Source organism: Meles meles, chromosome 5, assembly GCF_922984935.1.
Source record: "Meles meles chromosome 5, mMelMel3.1 paternal haplotype, whole genome shotgun sequence".
Lineage (NCBI taxonomy): Eukaryota > Metazoa > Chordata > Mammalia > Carnivora > Mustelidae > Meles > Meles meles.
In genome coordinates this window covers 12,278,948-12,302,653 of record NC_060070.1, presented here as the reverse complement: position 1 = coordinate 12,302,653, position 23,706 = coordinate 12,278,948, and the positions used below count along the sequence as shown (strand labels likewise).

Here is a 23,706-nt window from a genome sequence, read left to right as displayed (position 1 = left end):
TGCCCCCTGTAACACATATTATTTATTCTTGCAACCTCACGTTTCAGAAGAAAGTATCACCAAGAAATGGGGGTGGCGGTTAAATGGGGGTATACGTCTGTCACAGCTCATCAAACCCTACACTTCGAACTGGTTAATTTTATTGCATGCAAATTTTACCTTATAAAAAGTGACTTAAAATATGGGTGGGAATATAAACTTGCTACAAATGTAAGCTCCCTGAGGACAGACTTTTGCCTTGTTCACTTACAAACTGCATCTCCACCACTAGCACACAGTAGCTTCTCTGACATATTTACTGAACATTGCGCCCTCGAGGGTTTTGGATTCAACAAGTAAACGTTTAAATAACGTAATCCCACGAGTCATACTTTTTCAACGTTATTGAAAAACTCCTCGCTCTGATAACTTTACATTGTAAGAGAAACCAAACTAGCCACACCTGCAGTAAGTATTCTTTCATTAGTGTTAACACACCGAGATTCGAATTTCCACAACGGTCTTTCACGCTACGCGACCCCTGCCTCCCCTAGTGTCTGCTCGGCGTCTGCACAACTCGCCTTCACTAGCCCACGGCGAACGCCCGCGAGCACGCCATTATGTAGGCGAACAAGACATTCCACGCGTCTCCTGCGGTCCTTTCAGCACAAAGCGGTAGAAGGACCTGACCTAAGGCCCCCTGCACACTGCATGACCCCAGACACCCGCCCGCAGAGTCCGCGCGAAACTTCCGGCCCACGTCCCCGGGGATGCGGAGGAGCACTGAGAGGACAGCCACCTGTCAGCCTCAAGTCCAGGAGAAAATTCTGGGATAGCTGCTTCGCTGCTTGCAGTCTGAATAGCTTAATGATTTCCCGAATCGTGGGCAACGGCGGGAGACGGAAGGCGCTCACCGTCCCAGAACCAGCCATGCGGCCCCACACAGCAACCCCAGTCCTACCACGGACTTTTGGCGCTGCTCTTAAATCATCCGCGGAAAAGGAAGAAGGGGGGCGGGAGCGGGGAGCATTAAGGCCCGCCTCCGAGCCCACCTTATTGGTTGGATGTACTTCGCCGGAAGCGTTGGGGACAGAAAGGAAATCTGGGCGCACACAGAGCGCATGCGTCGAGTCTCGCTGAGCGCGGTGCAGGCTGGGTGTGCGGGCTTTTCGTCCTTGATGGGGTGAAGGCGCGAGGAGGGCGGGGCCTCTCCTGGGTGGGCGGTGGCCAGAGCGGCCCGGTGGGCGGGAACGAGGCGGGGCCTGGACCAGAACGAGGAGGGGCGAGTCAGAGGATCTTGGAGCCCCCGAATGCTCGGAGGTGAATTCTCCTCGCAGATGGACGTGCCTAATTCCCCTCTGTGGATAATTGCGGGAAAGCCAATGATTAGAGGCAAAACTATTGGTTGCTAACGATTTTCTCAGGATAGATGTTTTTAGAACGTTAGCATTGTAGGTGCCGGATGGCAGGTTTCTACCTTCTTTCAACCTTAATTTTTCATCTGTTAAAAGGAGATATTTAGGGGCACCTGGGTGGCTCAGTGGGTTAAAGCCTCTGCCTTCGGCTCGGGTCATGATCCCAGTGTCCTGGGATCGAGCCCCACATCGGGCTCTCTGCTCAGCGGGGAGCCTGCTTCCTCTTCTCTCTCTGCCTGCCTTTCTGCCTACTTATGATCTCTGTCTGTCAAGTAAATAAATAAATAAAATCTTAAAAAAAAAGGAGATATTTACTGCAGGAACGTAGAATTGCAGGAACTAAATGCTAAAAGTCGCCTGGTGTACAGACTCAGAACACAGTGCAATGCACGGCACACATTAGGCTCGTAATCAATGGTGGTTGTTACTACCGTAATGATCTAGCCGATGAACGCAGCCAGTGGGGTTAAAGGATAGGCGCACAGTTTGCAGTGAGGAGGCCAGAGCAAATCCAGTTCTTCTGCCCCCCCCCCCCCTACACGTATCCAGTCAATCAATGAGAAAAACCGCCTTGTTTAGAGTTCGGGAAGTGTTTTCGCATATAGCGAATATTTGTTTTTGAGCCTTTCACTAACAGTTTTACCATATAAATATTACTAGTCTCAGAATGGAGAAAACAAAAACTTAGAGAGGTGATATAAATTAATTGGTATTCACAAAGCTAGAAAATTGTGGAACCCAGATCCAATCTAAGTTTCTGGACATGTATGGTAGCTGCTCTTCCTGGTCCCCTGCCCTGGAAGTGTTATTTGCCACTTCTTGTTGGCCTTCCCAGAGTTTTCTTACTGCCTCTCCATGCTCCAGTTGTTGTAGCCAATTCTTGCAGTGCCTGGAAAGGAAAGGATGAAAAGGAAGGGAAATAAACATGATAATACTAATAATAGCTAACATTCATTGAGCTTTTCCCAAAGTACCAGGCTTCACAGTTGAGTGATTTACAGCTATTGTCTCATTAATTGTTACAAAGATAAAGGCTCAGAGAGGGTCAGTAATTTGTCCTAGGCTGCATAGCTATAAAGTAGTGGAATTAGGATTTCAATCCACAAGCCTGCGTCCAGAACCTGCATTAAGCAGTACAGTCTATGTTGAGAGGTCATTTGACTTGCCTTGGGTGGTTACATCTAAGTACAAAGACTCAAATATGAATTCTGTCTATTACAACAGAGGAAACAACAAACAACAAAACAAAGATTGAAATTACTCTGCTATGTAGGAGAATTTAGCTTTTTCTGTCCCTGTTCTTTTTTCAGATTGTTGCCTTGATCACAACTGAATCATAACATTTTTTGATTTCTCAGAGTAGTAAGTTTAAAATAAAGCTAACAGAAAACCAAATAACTGCAGATATGATATGAATGAAATAGAATGAATGAATTTTTCATAGAAATCTCAATGGAAAACCCAAACACCTTCTGTTATAGCTATATTAAAAAGAACTGTGAGATAATCTGACATAGCTTCTAGCTTTAGAAAATTGGAAAGTGACTCCCAAAGAGGTAAGGTGATTTGCCCTACATAGCATCGAAGTGTAGTTTGAAAGTCTAAACTCTTGATTCAGAGTCCTTATATTCCACAGCATACTGGGAAAGGTGTTCATTCATGGTTATATTAATTATTTCATTTATTCCTCATAGTGTTCTTATGTGAATGAGATTGTTACTGTTTTACTGTGAAGGAGGTCATTTTACTTACCCTATGATCACTTAGCAAAGTACAGAAAGAAGATTTTAAGTTTTTTCTTTCCTGAGTTCTGATCTCATGGGCCACCAGCCCTCGCGGTAAATTATTTTTAAGTTAACTATTGAATGTTAATTTTATAAGCTTATTTAAATAAATGGAATATGAATCTGAGTATAAAGCTTAAGTTTACAGTTTTCCTATGGCTATTTACTAAAACAATCACAATAAATAGATGCAAAACTACACAATCAACATAAATGATTCAAGGGGTTAAATTACTGCTCTTGATGCAGACTGACAGGATTTTGTTTTCTTAGAGTTCAGCTTACTAAGGTTATAGTGTGCTATGTAATGATTTTCTCATCAATTTTGGGGATCCAAATTACCACCAAATCTTTGCTCAGAATTTTTGCCATTGTAACTTGCCTTTCCTTTGGAGGAACATGGAAGCTACCTATTAAAGTCGGCTTGTATCTATCAGTATTCATTAACTTGGAGACAAATGAAGGTGAATTACTTGGCACTAGTACTATCCTGAATATAAATGTTGCATGGCAGTTATAAGGAGGATAGTCAGATCATCTAGAATGTGCTCACATAAGCTTTTTTAAAACATTAGCAGCAACAATCATCAGGTTGCCTGGGTGGCTCAGTCGGTTAAGCATCCAACTCTTGGGTTTTGGCTCTGGTCCTGATCTCAGGTTCCTGAGATCGAGCCCACCATGGGGCTCTGCACTCAGTGGGGAGTCTGCTTGAAATTCTCTCCCTCTTCCCCTCCCCTCCAGCTCATAGGCTTTCTATCTCTTTCTCAAATAAATAAATTAAAAAAAAAAAAAAAGATTAGCACCAAAATAAAAAAAAAATTAAAAGGAGACTCCTGAGACTTTATCCTTAAATCAAATAGGAGAATTATTCTTATACCATGCTACATCAACAACCAACATTTGTGAGGTTACAACCTATTATTTACAAAGTTTCCCAGGCTACTTCATTTAATTCTCATTTCAATTCTGTGATATAGGTTTACAAAGCTATCAGGTGTGCCCTGTTATGGTGCTGGTAAGTGCTCTCAAATTCTGGTCTTCTGAGTCTGCTCTGGTCTTTTACCTCGGACATGTGTTAAATAATTGTTGAGCTGAAGTTTTAGAAGAATCATCCAAGTTTTTAAAATAGTTCTTGAGATCTAATTTTTATCATCATAAATACTGATCCTCAGTCCTTTAATTTTCAGAAAATTATGCATAACTCCCTACAAAGCCTATGAAATCAGCAGGGGGTATTTTAGTAGTGTATTTCACATATTAATGCAAAGAGTTTTATCCCTTAAAAGAGAAGTATGCGGTTTCATCAGTTTTGAAGCTTTGAAGTATCTGCTTCATCTAGATACAGATTTTAACATGCTAAAATATTATAATTAATACAGAAATGACTAGCCCCACCTATCAGTGAAGATGAAGAACTACAAATGATTCATACTGTGCTGTAATGCAGATTTTTAATTTTCATAGATCCCAGAATGGTTATATAGCAAAATTACTTATTAGTTTAGTATTTATTTTAATGAAAATGCATATGTGACTTTATTTGGTGAAGTGATTTAGCGTCTGTTTATAGAAAAAGGGCTAATTCCGAAAGGTTGTCATTTTACAGTTCTCTGAAATAGACTGGAAAGCCACGAAGAGCAATATCTTTCTGCCGTGTGGGACTTTTCAAAGAAAATTAAATGTGGCTTGGAATTGCCAAATTGAACTTTATAAAATGACTGTATGGTATGTAAAGTGCCCTTTTCTGATAGTATTTTATAATTTCACATAATATGACTCAATATGACTCAGTGCTCTTGAGAAATAGTAACAGCTGTATTTTGCACATATTGAGGATTTTTAAACAATGGTTGTTTGATGCCCACTGTTCACAAAAGAATCTAGTGACCCACCTAGAGGTAAGAAGGAAATACATGATAATTCTGAACAGACAGACCAAGTGTTTGCTCTCTGGGGATAGAAGCGGAGCAACTTGTGGCAAGCAACACAGGCTAATTGCCTGAGGGAACCATGTAACAGTGACGCTATTTTAAAAAATACACTGTTTATTACTATTCCAGGCAGTATTTGAAAACGTGCAGATTATCCCCAACGATCTGTGAATTATTATCAAGTATCTTAATGAGGTGATGAGGACAGACAACTCCTTCGACTCAGGATGGTTCAGAGAGCTGTGGGTAGGGTTTCTTTTTTTCCTAAACAATAAAGCGAAATCTTTTTGTGAAGGAAGAAAAAAACCAACACAAGCTAAAGGCATTGTAAAAATAATTAGCCTTTATTATATTAATCGTTTTTTAGTCCAAACCTCAACGTTTAACTGGGAAAAAAGCTTAAGAATAAATAAAACTGTGAGTAAGAACACGTTTGCATTTAATAAGGCACACGGAGCACAGAGATGTTGAGTGCCCAAGTTCCCCCAACTCTTTACTGAGAGAGCTTGGACAATGTGACTGCAGCTTTGGGTCATGAGTCCTCTTGCCCCGGCTGGCAGTTAACCTCTCTTTGGAGTACTCTGTTCTCTCAACTTCTACCGCAGCCTGTGTCTTTCTCTTTCTCAGATCCTGCCTTCTCTTCTACCCAAACTCTCAAGCATATGATTTCTCAGGGCTCAGTGCTAGATCTCTGTTTTTCTCTCTCCTGCTTCTTCCTAGATGGTCTCATTAACTTTCATGGGTTTAATGCCATTTCTATATGGATGCTTCTCAAATATATTTCCAGCTCTAATCCTGCCTCTCTAACTGCCTGCTGTATGCACCACTGGGAGGTCTCAGATAGCTCAAACATGGTATGTTCAAATAGAATGCCTGCTTTTCTCCATGAAACATTGTCTCTCCACCAACTTCGCCGTACAGTAATTCCAGAAACTTCAGTCTGTCTCTCCCTCCCCTGAACGCCATATCCCACCATCACTGACACCGAGAACAGATCTCACACAGGACTTCCGCTCTCCATTTGTGAAGCCAACATTTTTCACATACATTCTTACAAGAACCTCCATCTTCTTGCAATCAATCCATTTATATGCAGCAGCAAAATGATTTTAAAAATGTGAATTGGATCACTTCAGTCATCTGCATTCAACCCTTCAGGGGACGCCAATTGCATTTAAGATAAAAATCCAATTGCTCGCTATGGCCTTAAAGAGCCTAATTGGACCCCTGCCTGTCTCCAGCCTCTTTCCAATAAACTACAGGCGTGCTGGTCTTCTCTGCTCCTCAGCCATACCAGGTCCTTGCTTCCTCTCCTTTCCAGCACGTGTAGATTTCCCTGCCCGGAATCATCACTTTCTGTTTTTTGGTTGCTTTCTCTTTTTCCATGTCTTACCATGGAGGCTACCTTCTCAGAACTCTGCTTGTTAAATTCTATCAGGAAACAAGGCTAATTTGACCTTTGATTACTTTGCTTTTACATTGCTACCTCCAATCTTTTCTTTTCTTCTTCCTCTTCCTCTTCCTCCTCCTCTTCTTCTTCTCCTTCTTCTTTAGAATAGTTATTTTTTTTAAAGGTTTTATTTATTTATTTGACAGACAGAGAGAGAGAGAGAGAGAGATCACAAGTAGGCAGAGAGGCAGGCAGAGGGAGAGGGCAAAGCAGGCTCCCAGCTGAGCAGAGAGCCTAATGCAGGACTCGATCCCAGGACCCTGAGACCATGACCTGAGCCGAAAGCAGAGGCTTAACCCACTGAGCCACCCAGGTGCCCTAGTTTTTTTTTTTTTTTTAATGGATCGTCTTAATAACTGTCATATAAACACATTTCCCCCAAAGGTTCCATTTTGGTAGAACAGACTCAGAGTAAGCAACTGCTCCCTTTCCTTTCTATGTTTCTGTTAATTCACCTACCAGGAGTCAGTGTCTAACAATCAGAAAGGATGGCAGAGGTCTTAGAACTTGAGCAGAATCCTAGAGGCTCCTCTCAGTCCAAGCACAATTCTTTGGTTGCTGGACAGTGAGGAATTCTAGAGAGTTTTGTGGGCAAATCCAATGTGACTCTAGTACAAAGGGAAGGTACTCAGGGAGCCTGAGAGCATCTATTAAAATAGAATACAGCAGGTGTGGCTGTACCCTATTGTAATATTTCAACAAATACAGTGTGCTCAGGGTAAGTATCAGTCAATTCTGGTTCTACCCAAGGGATGACCTCTGTGACTCCATCTTAGTCCTTGTTTGTCTCCTTTGGTACAACTACACTTTATTTTAGTTATTATTTTTGTTGTTTAGGATTTGTTTTTTTGTTGTTTTTGTTTTCGTTTTTTGCTGTCTGCCCTACTAAAGTGTGGGACCCATGACAACAGGGTAGTATCCATTTGTTTACTAATGTGAAATGATTTTTCACCTAGCATACAGCTTGAAACACAGTCAATTCTTTAATACATATTTGCTAAATAAATGAATGAAAATGACTCCTTCTGATTAGAATAGACTTTATTTTCTATAGAAATGCGAAACTCCAAAAATTCAAGTTGTTCTTAAACCTTAAAAGTATGGATAGACTTTTTGTGAATGCCTGGCATTTTTTCTCAAGTGCACATATAATGAAATGACCACATCAGCCTTTCCGACAGTCTCTCTTTCTCCAGACTTTCCTTTCCAAACCATATCTGCTCATGCCCTGTCTATAGCTTAAAGTTTTTCCTGGTGCCTATTTCCAACTTAGAGGAAAATAATTTAAACTTCTGGTCCCATTCAAGGTCCAAAACAGTGTGGTCCCAAACTCCTCTCTACTGTTACTTCTGTTATATCCTCTTTCTTTCCCTCCAATGTATCGTGAAACTTGCTGTTCCACAAGAATGCCCCTGCCACTTAATTTGCTTCCTCTTCTGAGTGAAATTCTATTCATCTTTCTGAACCCAACACAGTGTGACCACCTCAGAGAACCTTCTTTTTTTTTTTTTTTAAAGATTTATTTATTTGACAGAGAGAAATCACAAGAGAGGCAGGCAGAGAGAGAGGAAGGGAAGCAGGCTCTCCGCTGAGCAGAGAGCCCGATGTGGGACTCGATCCCAGGACCCTGAGATCATGACCTGAGCCGAAGGCAGCGGCTTAACCCACTGAGCCACCCAGGCGCCCCGAGAACCTTCTTGATATTGACTACCCTCATGGCACTTCCTGCTTTGGTCCTGATCCCTCTCACTTTGAATTTCTACAACACTGCATTTATAAAGCCAACAGAGTACATATTGTATCTCAATATAACACGCATCATAATATATTGCATTATAGTCATACAATGTGGAGTCTCCTTTGTCAGAGTCTCAGTTTTTCAAAGGGAACAATGCTTTCATTCTTCTTTGTGTATTTTACATTAGCACAGTGCAACAGGGACTCAAGGTATGTGTCTTGATCAGACCCAAATTGTGGAGATTTTTTTCCCCTTGATTTTAGACAAATAAACTGTCCAGAAAGGTGCACCGAATAGAGCAGCAGGGTTGCTGAAGTCAGGCAAATTTGAGTCAGAATCCAGGCTCCACTCTCCTTCTCCTTATGTGACCTTGGGTAAGGTACTTAAGCTTTCTGAAATCCAGTTTCTGTGGTAGAAAAAATAACAACTCCTGAAGGTTTCCACATTCTCATTCCCAGAACCCGTGAATATCTTAGATTCCATAACAAAGGGGAATTAAGGTTGCAGATGAAATTCAGTTCGCCAACTGTCTGGTTTTAAGATAGATTATCCTGGATTATCTGGGTGAGCCCATTGTAATCACCAGGGTCCCTAAAACTGGAAGACAGGATTGCAAAAGAGACCCAAAGACATGGCAGCATGAAAAGGACAAGGCCCACTGTTGATGACTCTGAAAATGGAAGAAGAGGGTCAAGAGCTGAGAGGATAAAACCTTCAAGGTGTGAGTCTCTAGAAGATGGGAGCTTCTAGAAGATGGAACGACAAGGAAATGAATCCTCCCACAGAGACTCCAGAAAATAACACAGACCTGCCGACATCTTGATTTTAGCCCAGCGAGACCCACTTCACATTCTGAAGCATAGGATTCTAAGATAAATTTATGTTGTTTCCAGCCAGCCAGTTGGTGGTAATTTGTTACAGCAGCCATAGGAAACTAACATAGTTTCTTCAACTATAATGTGAGAATAGTAACAGATAACATATTATAAAAATTGTTTAATATTAAAATATCACAAAATGCTATGTATCATTATATCTCATAAGATAATGCATATGAGAGACCATTACTATGCCAACACACTGAAGATATTTCATAAATGTTAATGCTTTTCTCCTTTTCTCTTCCTGTCTGAACACACTGGTCTAGCAGGTAGATATAAATCTAGCTCTATATAATCAACATCGAATTGTTAATGCTCTTATGGGATTTAAATCAAATAACCATTAGAATATTTTTCCTTGACTGTTGTAACATATGATAAAGTAAGCTCAGACGATTACCTGCCCATTTCTTACTCTGTGGCTCTCGTGAAAGATGACTTTCCTTTCTGCAGATCTTTATTGAGCATGGCAGTTGAATATTAACTCTTTATTTTTTTTCATTTTTTAGAGACACTGAAATTTTAATGATAGAGAATTATCTAAAGGATAGATTTATAAATGTTATACTTTAAAAAAATGTATCATTTGACCTTATTATTACCTAGTTTGAAAACTACCATCGTTTTAGTCTATTCAATACTTCTCTTGTTGTTTTTGGGAGGGGAAGCTGAGGAAGGGTAAGTGGTTCTAATTCGGCAGGAAAGTTTAGGTAACAGTTATACCAAATTCGGTAGCAATACAAAACATAAAATATTAAATTAGCATTCCGAAATCTTAAATTTTGTTGGGAAATGCAGGTTCATGATGTCGTGACCGAAATCCTATAATTTTAGGCTTTAAAACCGTTTGCTCAGAAGTCATAAGAATGGGAGAGGAGACTATGGGGAGGGAAGTGCTGACTTAGGTGTATAGAAACTACAATAGTGAATTTATATTGTATTGTGTTCACTGTATTACATCACGTCATTATATTAGTTATCTATCCCATTGTACCATGTATCACTGTATAATTTGTATATTACCTATGAATTAAATAAGCTTTTGTGGTTTCAGCTAGATATCTGATCATGACGAACTAGTAATTCCTTAGGGAAAATGCCTTCCAAATTCCAGTAATATTACAAATAACCTGCTACAGGGATGCCTAGGTGGCTTGGTCAGTTAAGAGTCTGACTCTTGATGTTGGCTCAGGTCACAATCTCAGGGTCATGATATCAAGCCTGGAGCCTTGAGATTCTCTCTCTCCCTCTGCCCCTCCCCCCATCCCTCTGTTTTTTTTTTATTTTTTTAAAGATTTTATTTATTTATTTGACAGAGAGAGATCACAAGTAGACAGAGAGGCAGGCAGAGAGAGAGAAAGAGGGAAGCAAGCTCCCTGCTGAGCAGAGACCCCGATACGGGACTCAATCCCAGGACCCCGAGATCATAACCTGAGTCGAAGGCAGCGTCTCAACCCACTGAGCCACCCAGGTGCCCCCCCCATCCCTCTCTAAAACAAGCATACAGACATGCAAACTGCTACAAATTGCCACACTGCATTCTGGAAACTATCCCAGTTATTCTTATTCTCCTGCATTTCAGTCTGTAGCCACTTTATATTCCTCACACGTATTTTTCCAACTTTTAGACTGTGACTCAGAGTAAAAACACCACTTATATTCTAACCCTGTACACAGCCTCACATCCACATACACAAAGTTTCATAAAACAACCTAACTATGTGTGATACATTCTATTTTCTAAACTTTTCCATTTTGTTTTCATCATTTTTTTCTCTAAAAAATGATTGTTACAATACATTATACTAATTTTTACCACTCAGTGATGGATAATGACCTGCCAAGATCTCTACCATTCTTCCTTCATTTGTTTGCGATGACTGTTCTTTATTTCATACGACATATTTATTTTGTTTTTTAAATTTTAAAGTGCTAGCAGGGCAGATCATTAGTAAGTGAAGTAGGTGGGTAATTTTTTTTCTTGAATAAATATACACACTCCGCATTTATTATAAAAGTATAGTGACTTATGTCACATCAGGAGATCATATACCGTTTTCTCACCCTCTTATATTCATTGCTTTTGAAGGGGGGTTCTTATGGCATATATCCATTTCTAGAACATAAGCAGAACATAGAGCATTTTGCTTCTTTTCAGATGGAATGCAGCTGATGAGTACTTTCACGGAGGAAGCTTTGGGAAGAGATGGGCTCAGAGGCTTATACAATTTGGGAGACTCTCTTTAAGAAAAAGAATACAAAAGTATAAACCCACAATTAGAAATGAAAGTCAATAGTTTGGAATGAGGAAAGACATCATAAGACACAGCAAATATTTAATGACAAAGAACACAAACATCACAATGTCCAGAAAGGTAACATAATAATAATAATAATAATTATTATTATTTTTAAAGATTGTATGTATTTATTTGACAGAGAGAGAGACACAGCGAGAGAGGGACCACAAGCAGGGGGAGTGGGAGAGGGAGAAGCAGACTCCCCTCTGAGCAGGGAGCCATGTGCGGGGATCAATCCCAGGACCTTGGCATCATGACCTGAGCCCAAGGCAGATGCTTAACGACTGAGCCACCCAGGTGCCCCCCCCTTTTAAAGATTATTTTTTATTATTAACTACTCTCATACTTCTTTGATAATCTTCCCCTTATATTTTTGGAAGCAAATTCTTTGGTTACCTCTTCATATGATGAGGTTTAGGGAATATTTTCCATAGAAAGAATAGAAAGATTAAAAAAAAAAAAAGGAATAGAAAGATAACTTAGTTTTTGCTCTATCATGATTTATTAAAATTTGGTTTCTGTTTTTCATGTTTAAGAAATATTTCTTGCAGCTTTACAAATTATTATTGGCAATGCCATATAAATTGTTAGGATTGTTGTCAAATTTGGAAAACCTTCTATTAAGTTTTTTGTATATATGATCTTTAGGTTTTTAGAGCATTTTGAATTTTTTTATACAGTGTCTAATTTTAAGCACTTTGAATTAACGACACTCATTAACCAATTTGCTGTAACATCCTCACTGTAGTGATGTAAGTTTATGTTATATTCATTGATGTCAGTATTTGGTGTCAAGTAATCAAGATATTTAATTTTTTCCAGTGTATTTATATAATTCACTCCTCTTTATTAATTGGGTTATCAAACAATCCAGGAGCCTATTCATTTCTTCTCCTTAATTTATTTATTCTTCTTAATAAATTACTGCATTTGATATGATGATTTTTTTTGTTGCAATTCACTTCTTGATATAGGAATAATTTCTACTGATTTTATTGCTCTATTTATCATTCTACTTCTTTTGTGTCTTACCCCATTACTTTTTTTAATCTAAATTTTCTCTCAGTTCTTTTAGTACATAAATTTAAAGATAACAGAAAACATGTTCCAAATTCACACAAATCAGGTGTCTATAATTTTGCATTTGCTTTGTTGAGATGTTCTAAAATATCATTCCACACTTCAATTAAAATGTATTTTCCTAACTCAATTTTCCCTTTTGCTGGATTTTCAAGGGACGTTCTAGCACCAGAATACCACCCAGAAAGTGATGATGGTTTTAACTGTGGTTAAAGTGTCTTACTTCTGCAAGTTTTACAAAAATATACTACCACATGAGTACATTTCCAGGGCCTTCCCAGGGTCTCGAAATAGTCTAGCTCAAGTGAAAAGCCGGAACATTTCCCAAGCTTTAGGGTCCATCTGCTGCGTGCAGAAATAAGGGCCAGACTGAATGACCTCCAGGGACACCATTAGGGAGGACTAATCATGCCCCGAAGGCAAAACAAGACCGTCTTTACAATAGGAGCGTCATAGTTTCTACCTCCTCCAAGTCAGAGTCTAGGGCAAGGACATGGATACAGGCAGGTCGTTTATCTGGCATGTGAGCCCGGGAAGCACAGATGACGATAAGGGAAACAACGGGGTAGGAAAGGGAGAAAAACCAATTAGTATAGGTAAAAAGTAGTTTAGGGGCGCCTGCGTCGTTCTGTCGGTTGAGTGTCCGACTCTTGATTTCAGCTCAGGTCATGATTTCAGAGTCATAAGATAGAGTCCTAAGTCAGGCTCTGTGCTCAGCTCAGAATCTGCTTGTCCCTACTCCTGCTTGCACTCTTTCTTTCTCTCTCTCTCAAATAAATAAGTAAAATCTTAAAAAAAAAAAGTTTAATGAATGGTAGGGGTCTAGAACAGCGAAGGCCCAATCCCACCAGAGACGCTTTGAAAACTTTGTAAAAACCAACTCTGAGTTCACCCACTGGGAGCTGGGGAGACCCCCAAACCCTGAGAATGGAAGACAGGAGGGCAGGGGGAGGCTCTTCGTCTGTGCACCTGCAGGTCTGCAGCAGGTGAAGTCAGGAGGACGGGGAGAGACAGGGCAAGAATGCGTCGCACCTGCTTCTCTGTGTGAACCTTTCTCCACCTGAGAATTTCAGAACTCTTCAGCGCTATGGACCTTTCTTATTTCATTATGATGACTGAAATTAGACGAGAAGGGGTTGAAAGACAATGTGGAATCATCCCAATTTGCCAAGGAAAGTTCTCTATTCCCTGTAATTAAATTACAGAATCAAGACATTTTGGGCTAGAGATAAGTACTTCCTTTAAGCTCAAAGGGAGGACAGTTAGAATTTCTAATTCTCTTTACTTAAATTCATTGCCTTCTAGGTATAAAGAAAAGTGGTGAAATATTTTTGTATACACCAATAAGGAACCATTCATTCATGAGGATAAATTTTGCCTTTCTAAGGGCTCCTGTGTGGTGTGTGGTCTTTTATATTTTAAGGAAGGAGAAAAACTTGACCACTTTATTCTCAGTATGATGGTCTCCTATTTGAAGATTGGAATTATGGTAATTCAAGGGAGAGAAATAAAACATTGGAGAATAGGATTGGTTTTGTAGGAGAATGAAGGCCAGACTGTGCTAAAGAAGCTGGGTTCTTGTCCAAATTCAATCAACGCCATGAACCTTGAGAAGCCATTTCCTTTCTCTGTACCTCAGTTCCCTCATCATATATCATAGAAGGCTTGGTTTGGTTGACCCTGAAATTCACTTCTGTCTCTGAGATACTGTTATTGGAAAAATTAAGGGCATAGCATGTCGCGAGGCATGGGTCTCACTGTGACACTATGCCCTTGGCCAGATAGGTTAACCTTTTTGACCTTCAGTTTTCTCATCTGAAAAACGAAGGGGATAGGTTAGATATTCCTTAAGGACACCTCTGCTATATATAATCCAATGGAATGAAAATATAGGGGCAGGAAATCTGGAAGGATGCACAGAGGGAAGACCAGCCTGACCACTGGGTGGCGATCTTGTTCTATTTAAGAAAGATTTTTATAGCTTTTACCAATAGAGCCAAAGTTTGCATTAACTAAGCATAGTGAAGAAAGATTTTCGAAAAGATACTGAGATAAAATCAGGTCAGCAAAAACCCAGAATTATGGTGGAATGACAATAAATAGCAATGCCAAATAGGAGACATAAAATCCCGATAGTGAACGCAGTAAAACATAGAGGGGTATATGAGAGTTGTGTTTTGGGTATTATTTAAAGGGATATAGGGAGAGGAGTACACTGTAAAGTTATATAGTTTTACAAAACATGATTTAAAAGTTAACTCTAACATTTAAAGATTTAACTTGTAGAATAACCAAGTACCTTACAACTGTTGGAGTATAAACGCCTAAACCTACAAAATCTAAACCAAATCAACAAACATATTTATTTTGTCTAAATCCAAAGGAAACACAAAAGGGAACTGTAATCCTGTTCCAATATTTTAATAGTAAATAGAATGAACCAATCCACAAGTTTCGAGCTTTTACACATTTTATAGGAGAACTGGGTCTCTGTCAAGCTATTAAGCTTACCTTTAGGATTTTGGAATGCTTGCTCCTAGAGTTAATGATCTATATTGGTCCCTGCAGGGCTTTGAGACGAGGTCCGTTTCTGTGGAGATAAACGAGAATCAGCAGGAATGCAGGGGAGGATAAAGGCTTTCTGATCACAGCGCTGCCCACCTCTATCTCTAGGAAAGGTTATAGTCAAAAGAAAAACATAATCTCCCCAATAAAGCATCAGTGAACATGAAGAGGAAGACCCAAGGGCTTGAGGAAGAGGGCAACGCTGGGGAACTAGACTCTGGCATGCAGCCTTTGCTCTCCCAAATATTGCAAATCACGTCTTGTACAGTAAGCTGAGAGCCCGTGGCCGGAGATGGCTCCAGCCTCCAGCCTGCCATTTTCCACTGCACATTCCTCTGATCGCTTCCCCTCTAGTTTCCTCCCAGTTACTCCTTATCCTCCCTCGGAGGGTGTGCACGGGTTTTTCTGAAGGCCAAAGTGTGGGCCTCTGGTTTCCGGTTGCCATGGCTCCTGCTTTTCTCCCCATCCCTTTGATACATTAGCTATTAGCTTACATAATCCTCTCACAGGAGGATGTCCCCATTCAAAAGAAAAAAGTTATATTGCTAAGTAACCTTTAACAATGAATAGCACTCATTATGCATTTGCTTAATGATACAAAGGCATTGTTTGCTCCATTTCAGGTGATAACAGCAGATCAAAGGCACCAGGACCAGGACGTACTTTAGAAGAGCTCCGGAGACTGTATGGAAATAATGCTTAGCATTTACGTCGCACTTTATTCTCTCAAAGGATTCCGCAATTATTAATTATCCCGCACAATAGCTCTATGAGGAAGGTCAGTGTCTTTAGCTCTGTTTTGCTGATGAAGAATCGGATAGCAGTTAGAAGTTTCCGCACACCGCCACCGCTGAAACATCTTGGGTCAAAGCAGACCCAGGGGTGAGGATTGCAGGTAAATTGTGAAGCTGCTGAGGCTAAGCAGAAGGAAGCCATCCCGTCTGAGGTTCCATTTCCTTTGATCTGCCTTTTGAAAACCCTCTGCCCAGAACTGGGTTCTGGACTCGTGAGCCGCCCCCAACCCCAACCCCTGCACCCACATTCCTCTTACTCTAATCGTCTTTTCTACCTATCCAGGCTTTTCTGTGTCACTTCATTCCCTTTCCATTCATTCATTCATTCATTCATTCATTCTATGAATCTCAAATGAGTACTTACTGTTGCTGATTTGGGCAGGAATGTAGAAAGGGAAAAAAAAAAACACCCGATTCTCAAATGATTTCTGTGTTGAGGAACTTTTCCTTTGTAGCAGATACACCAGGGCACAACCTCGCAGAGGACGCGGAAGGAGGAAGGAGCAGAGTCTCCCTGTGAGGGACGGCCCTGAGGAGGTGATCAATGCCTGAGAGTCCAGCAGTTGGGCTCCTAGAGACCCCGGGCGGAGGAGATAAGAGTAAGGTGCCCTGAATGCTGGCTACTTCACATTTTTGCCCGAGGCCAGGCCCTCTATTGGCTAATATGACAAACTCGTATTTTGTAATGTTTTAATTATTTCTGGGATGTCTTCCTTTTTTATGGGAATAGAAGCAGTTTGGAAAGAGGTGCTGATTCCGGCTGCACACGGCTACTGTAGGAATCATGGCAGGAGCAGCCACCATGCGTTGTACGCCTGCCTGGCTCTGTCACGTGCTTTGCCATCCTGGTCTTGGCTAAGCTTCACAACAAACTTGGAGGCAGCTGTGTATCACCCTTTTTAGAGTTGAGGAAAGAAGGACTGGAATGTTTAAGTAATTTGCGCAAGGCCACATTCTTTCAGACATTTAAAAGGAATTTGGTGACCTATGCTTTGTGCTAAGCACAGAGATCCAAATGGTGAGCAAGACAGACACGGTCACTCCCTATTTTTAGCTTAGAGGCCCTGGGGAAAGACAAACATTAATCAGATAATAACTACATATCCACATAGAATTATAACCTATAAGGAAGTCCATGATGGGAAAGGGAAAGTTATAATATGGAGAAGCTCAAACATGGTAACCTGATCTAGACTAGCAAGGTGGGGACAAATATGGAGGAAAGGTCAAGGTCAAAGACGATGTACCTGAAGCTGAGTCTTGAAAAATAATGGACCAAGGTGAACAGCACATGTGAAGGCCTTAATGTAGGAAGGAGCTGGGAGTGTTTGAGTGTCTGAACGCAGGTCTGCTGTGCAGAAGAGGAGGGAGATGAGGCAAGGTGGGAAGACAACTGGGGAAGGAGGTAGAGTCTGTTCTTGTAGGACCTTGTAGCCTAGGGTAGAATTTGATGTTTAGAAACAATAGGTATTCAAGGATTTTAATAAATGTGTGCCTTGATCAGATGAAAAGTCAATCTGCATACCATGGGGAGAATAAATTGAAGAAAAGCCAGAGATGGTGAGAAACATGCTGGGTTGTGAACTTATTTGGAAAGTCAGTTGCAGAGTTTTTGGTGATAGGCGTAAGGACATGGAGTGCAGGAGGAAAAGGCAGGTGTCAAGGCTGATTTCCAGGTGTTTGGCTTGGACAAATGAATGGCTGGGAATTGTACAGGAGGAACCAAGGGTTGGGGGCAATTTCTTAAGGGGCAGAGGTAGAATTGGAATCTAGCTTTGTTTCTCATCAAAATATACTCTATCGCCATACCACATACCTGTTTTGGAAATCTAGTATTGAATTGTACTTCCAGTTTGCTAATTGCGATCAGCTTCCACCACCATCCCTGTGATCTTCTGGAAGAAATGCACTTCACCTTTGTTGTCTAGTCTGTAGTGACATCAGCAGTAGAAATGTCCAGCCTGGCAGGAACACAAGGGAGGTCCCTTCTGGGAAGGAGACCTGTAATTCCACCAATTGTCCTGTTCAGCAGTTAGGGAGGAAGGCTTGCGCTCAAAGTGTAAGGGTTTCACATCTTGTCCCCAGATGTCTCTGTGACATCAGGCAAATTATTTAACATTTTAAGGCCTCTTGTTCCTCCTCTGTGAAGAAAGAATTATAATAGTATCTTCTCCATTGTCGGGTTGGTGGAAGAATCAGGACTATTGCTCATAGGACACATTTGAATGAATTAGGGAAAGGCTCCTATTCACAAATAAGAAGTCTTTTTGAGGTTAATATATGATATATTTTTAATTAATTTCAATTACACAAACATAAAATCATCTTGAATAAATAATACAAATCAAATTATTAAACATAAAATAATATCCAATTTGAATTTTTAATCACAATAATTAGAAAATCAAATTTAAAAATAATAGATACATAACAAGCTAAAAATTTTAATAGCAGTTAATTATGAAATTTCCATAGCAACAAATCAACAAGTGCTCTAATATAATTAGCGGCTCGTTATATAGTAACCTCTAATTTGTCAATTTAATACTTACTTTGTGTATTATTAATGCTAAATTAATATTGGTTATTATCTAGTTATTTGTTTCATAAAGAAAGTGCTTGTATATTTAAGATGGGAACTCTACTATCCCATGCAGTACAGAAAACAAGTAGCAGTGTATGCATTACAGCATAGTGATACTGATAGAGTTGTCTTTTTTTTCTTAATTTTTTTAAAAAAAGATTTTATTTATTTATTTGTCAGAGAGAGAGAGAGAAAAAGAGCAAGCACAGGCAGACAGAGTGGCAGAGGGAGAAGCAGGCTCCCCGCGGAGCAAGGAGCCCGATGTGGGACTCGAGATCCCAGGACGCTGGGATCATGACCTGAGCTGAAGGCAGCTGCCCAACCAACTGAGCCACCCAGGCGTCCCTTTTTTCTTAGTTTTAAGATACTAACCAATCAGTACTTCAGTAAGAAAGCAGCTTCTTATTTAGAAACAGAAGTTATTCTGAATGTTGTTGGATCATCAAGCGACTTTATTAATTAAATACATTCTTCCTTTGTAAGTTCGATTGGGAAGGGATACATATCAAACCTATTGAAAAAGACAGTTTATAGTCACCTGCCACAAAACTATATTAATAAATATGTAGCTTGCTCATTTTTGAAGCTAAATTTGAACTTATAGTAAAAAATTAAAAAAAAATCTCAAAACTGTAAAATGGCCAAGACATGATGAGAGTCTCCTTAGATGTGCTACTTTTGTGCAGTGTACAACCTAAACCACTGAATGCCGTGGTTCCACAGGATTACAAGAGATAATTCTATAAAGTACTTAGTGTACGTGGGAACTGTCAGACACTGAGTGGTCATAAATGTTAGCTTTTTACTTTTAGTTATTAAACCTACACAATAATAGATGCACTGTAGGATAAAAATGCTCTCACCCCAGTCCTAGTTCTTTTTTCAATTAGTACTGAATGTATATTGTCAGTGTGAATAATGCACTTTAAAGAGTGATGCTCAACTAAATTGTACAAATGCTTTTTTCAGTGAACTCCTCTCTTAAGCACCACACTTCCGCAGGTATAACTATAATTACAGGATGCACGGTGCTTGGTTATCAGTTGAAGTTGATTGCTCGTTCTCAGATTCACTGCAGACAGAAGTCCATATTATGGTTTGTTTTAGTGTTTTGATTTTGTTCATGGGAGCAGACTTGGAAAGGAAGCCCAATGTTGATTGCTAAAGTACAAATGACTACTGATCCCAGTAAGTATTCCGTATTGGGATATTCAAGAGAAAGAAATGGGGGTCATTTAATGCTCAGTGGTTAGCATATTTAAAAAAAAGAGGTGAACAAGAGGAACTTACGATGTGATTTAAGATGATTTAGGAGGACAGAGGAAAAAGATATGGGTGATGTTTTCATAGAGAGAAGATGATATTTAGCCAAAATGCTTCCATTATGATCAGAAAAGCATGACAGTGTGAAGAAGAGGAAACAGAGGAAGTGGTGTGGGAAGTCAGGGGCACTGGCTTGGTAAGCAGTGCACAGAGAAAGGTGAAAACTTCACATCAAAATGTAAGGTTGAAAGCAAGGGCATGAGAGGACAGCAGAGAGCCAGCAGAATATTGAAGCCAAGCATGGCATTCCTGCATGCTGAGCTGGGGTGAGCAGAGATTCAGGGGCTCCATGGTCATTTCTGCAGCAAGTCCAGAGGAGAACTGGTTGTGGGGGGATAACCTCAATTTTCTTTTTGTTAGTTTTATTTCTTGAAAAGTCTTTCGTCTTTACCACCATGTTGCACTGTTTTGGAATGCCTTTGTTTTTTAAAAAGAAAAATACCATTATCAGTTCAAAGCATCGACAGTTATATGGGCTTAATTGAGGACAAAATTTCTGAAAGGTGGACATTAAGAAGAGAGAGACAGAAGAGGAGAGAAAAAGGGAGCACCAGGAGAAGGGAGCATCTTTCACAAAGGTGATCAGTGAGAAACCTACTAGAGAAAATCAGAGAGTGAGCCAAGAAATGAGAAGTCTGAGCTCTGATGAAGGGAAATCATTCATAATAGCGACAGATTTTCTATTATACATACATGGACTTCTGTACTTGTGTATCTTTATACTTATAAAATCAAGAATAACTAAGTCATGTGAGGGCAAACTTTTTCCGCAAAGTACTCAAGAGTCCGTTATGTAATAAATATTTCAGTCTTTGAGGGCCATGCAGCCTCTGTTCTGCTACTGCAGAGGAGAGACAGCCATGGACGGTATAAAGATGGATGAGAGTGTCTGTTCCAATAAACCTTTATTTACAAAAAACGGATGTCAGGCTGGGTTTGTCTTGTGGGTTATAGTGTACTGACGCCTGATCTTAGGAATTGAATCCCCACATTTCCAGATGCAAACAGGAGATCCAGAGCATTTCAGTCAGCTACCCCAAACATCACAACTCAGGAGAGGGAAACATGAATTGGAGAATAAGTGTTTGGGTGTATGCTAATTTTAGAGGGCGCTTATCTAAATGAAACTCAGTTGCCCTGAAATTCAGATTCTCAGACATTTTTTGAATGCTTCACTCTGGCTCATTGAGGCTTCTGAATAGCTCAGAGGACTTAACTCTTAAAGCAACCAAGTCTTTCCAAGTTAATTGTTTTGGACGGATCATCTTTCTAAGGTCCCTTCAGTTTGACCACACCTTTTAAAACTGCATCTCATTTAACCTTTGTGAAAAAGAAGACTCATGTTTGTAATTTATTATCAATTTGAGAGCTAAGTAGCCCATAAGGTATCATCCAACCAAGCACCCTCGGGAACTACGGGGACTCAGAATCCTGCTCCACCTGTGCGGGTCCGTGTTGACTCATTCAAGGGCATCTGTGTCTTTTGGGGGCTGATCAGTTCTCTGGCTGTGAGAGGGCTTATGCCCAGCAGTATCCCACTCCCCACCCACAGTCGGTAACTGAGATGATCAGATGATGCAGCTTGTCAGAACTGGGGTTCCCTGAGACTCTCTGTTCTTCCCTTCTTCCTGCCTAGCTGCCGCCCGTGAAGACCTTCTCCTAGCCACTAGCCTAGCAGAAATTAGAAGCCTTATTCCTGTGTTTGGTATTGATACCCTAAATCTGATATTGGGTCCTCAGTTCCCTCCTGTGTGAATGCCCCAGGAGCTTCTGCTGCTCTAGAGGCTCCTGACACACATGCCTGGTCTAGAGCCCCAACTGCTGTGACCCCTATCTAGCTCTGTCCTCTGATGGAACTGGGGACTGCGCTGAGTTTTAGCTCCCTTTCCCCAGACTTACCTTCTTGCCTTTTGCTGTCCTTTGCTCCTTCATCTCGTTTTACCCCATCCTGACCAATCCCGTTGCTCAAGTACTCCTTGGAATTTCCAAGGACAAAGGGGACAAAGCCCCTGAGACCAAGACTCTTCCATTAGCAGACAGAGAGTCTGGACACTGCATGTGTCCTTAGCACTGATTTGACATTGGAATGGGGCATTAGCCACAAGTTCATGAAATGCCCTAATCATTGTGATTTTGACCATTGGCTTAATCCATCTGTATGAGACTATCAGGATCAACCCTGTTTTTTTTTTTTTTTTTTAAAGACTTTATTTATTTATTTATTTGACAGACGGAGAGATCACAAGTAGGCAGAGAGACATGCAGAGAGAGAGGGGGAAGAAGGCTCCCCACCAAGCAGAAAGCCCGATGTGGGGCTTGATCCCAGGACCCCGGGATCATGACCTGAGCCGAAGGCAGAGGCTTTAACCCACTGAGCCACCCAGGCGCCCCTCAACCCTGTCTTTTTAGGCTGACTCTGTGCCCCTCACCTGCCAGCTACAGGTACCATCTTGCCTCCCAGAGGAGCACATCAGCTAATACAAGAAGCAAATGATCTCTGAGAGAAGACCAGAAGGGCTTCCTTAGGTAAGGGCACGGCTTTGAGCCATCATTTTTCTAGAGCAACTGTATGCTCTGGTTTGCCTGGGATCATCCCAGTTTACATTAGCTGTCCTGGCATTGTAATGAATGGGCCCCAATTATTGTCCTGATTTGGGTGAAATCTTATATGGTAAACCTACACTTCTCACTTGAAAAATGGGGATAATACTGCCAACCCTTTCTTTCTTATAATGTTGGTGAGAGGACCAAATGTGATTATGTATAGGAAAGTGTTTTAGAAGGATTTAAAGGGGGGATGGGTTAACTGGGTGATGGGCACTGAGGAGGGCACGTGATGTAATGAGCACTGGGTGTTACATGCAACTGACGAATCACTGACTCTATCTCTGAAACTAAAGATATGCGGTATGTCGATTAATTGAATGTAAATAACATAAGATTTAGAAAAGGGAAGAAAGGGGAAAAATGGCTTAAAGGAAAAGCTGCCTGGCAGCATGAAGTAGCCGTATTATTTTTTGTTGTTATGATCTATTTTGGCTTTCATAGACTTATTAGTTCAATTATATTTTCTTGGATATGTTTTAGATTGTCGAGGTCGTGAAACAAGTTATCTCCAGATTAGAGAGGTGTTATTAGATCTATATACGGTTCCCTTAGCAGTACAAAAATCTCATTTTTTCAAGTTAACACTTCATTTAAAAATACGATTGATTTTTACAAAATAGAAACATGCTACCACTATAATTTTTCTCCACTATTCATGCTAGACTTCGGAATGATAAAACAAAGAAAAAGTTCTACAAGTAGAATTTTAAGTAAAGGAGAAGCCACAAAGCACTCATAGTGATAGTACACATGAGTGGAAAACCGGAACGCAGAATGCCTAACCCTGTGTGTGTGTGTGTGTGTGTGTGTGTGTAGTAGTTGTTCTGACTCAATTTAAGAAATGTAAACTTGTAAGTGCACATTTCCCTGTACCTTTTCATATTAAAATGGACAAATATCCTAAGCTAGAAAGGAGATCATGTAGACCCGGACAGCCAATAAGATGTTGGACCACATCCTGCATGACTGAGAGTTCACTGTCTTTGAAGCAATGACATTTCTTCTCTTTAGCAAAACAAGCAACCCCATCTGTAATTAAACTCTGGTCTGATTGTGTTCTGACTCTTAAGTGTTGCCTCTGGTGTAATAATGCACCTGTTCAAGTGGGATTGCTTTTCTATTGCTCTTTATTCCTGAATGACCTGATCTTTTCTAAATAAGGAGAAAATGTGCTTATCTTAATGAAATAATTATTTCTTTCAAGGCCTGACAGTGTTATTTGGTAAGGTATTTATTTTCAGGCTTCTGATGATGCCTCCAGGCCACGAAGGAGTT

The 23,706-nt window shown here is 40.4% G+C and overlaps 1 protein-coding gene across 1 annotated transcript in view; it reads right to left on the bottom strand.

Annotated features, from left to right (window-relative positions):
- Nucleotides 1–970, bottom strand: part of TFB1M (transcription factor B1, mitochondrial) — a 74,112-nt gene extending 73,142 nt beyond the window's left edge. The window contains exon 1 of the mRNA XM_046004860.1: nt 779–970. Coding sequence (XP_045860816.1) covers nt 779–911 — 133 coding nt within the window. The 5' untranslated portion in view covers nt 912–970. The remainder of the gene's footprint in view (nt 1–778) is intronic.
- Nucleotides 971–23,706: the final 22,736 nt, after the last annotated feature.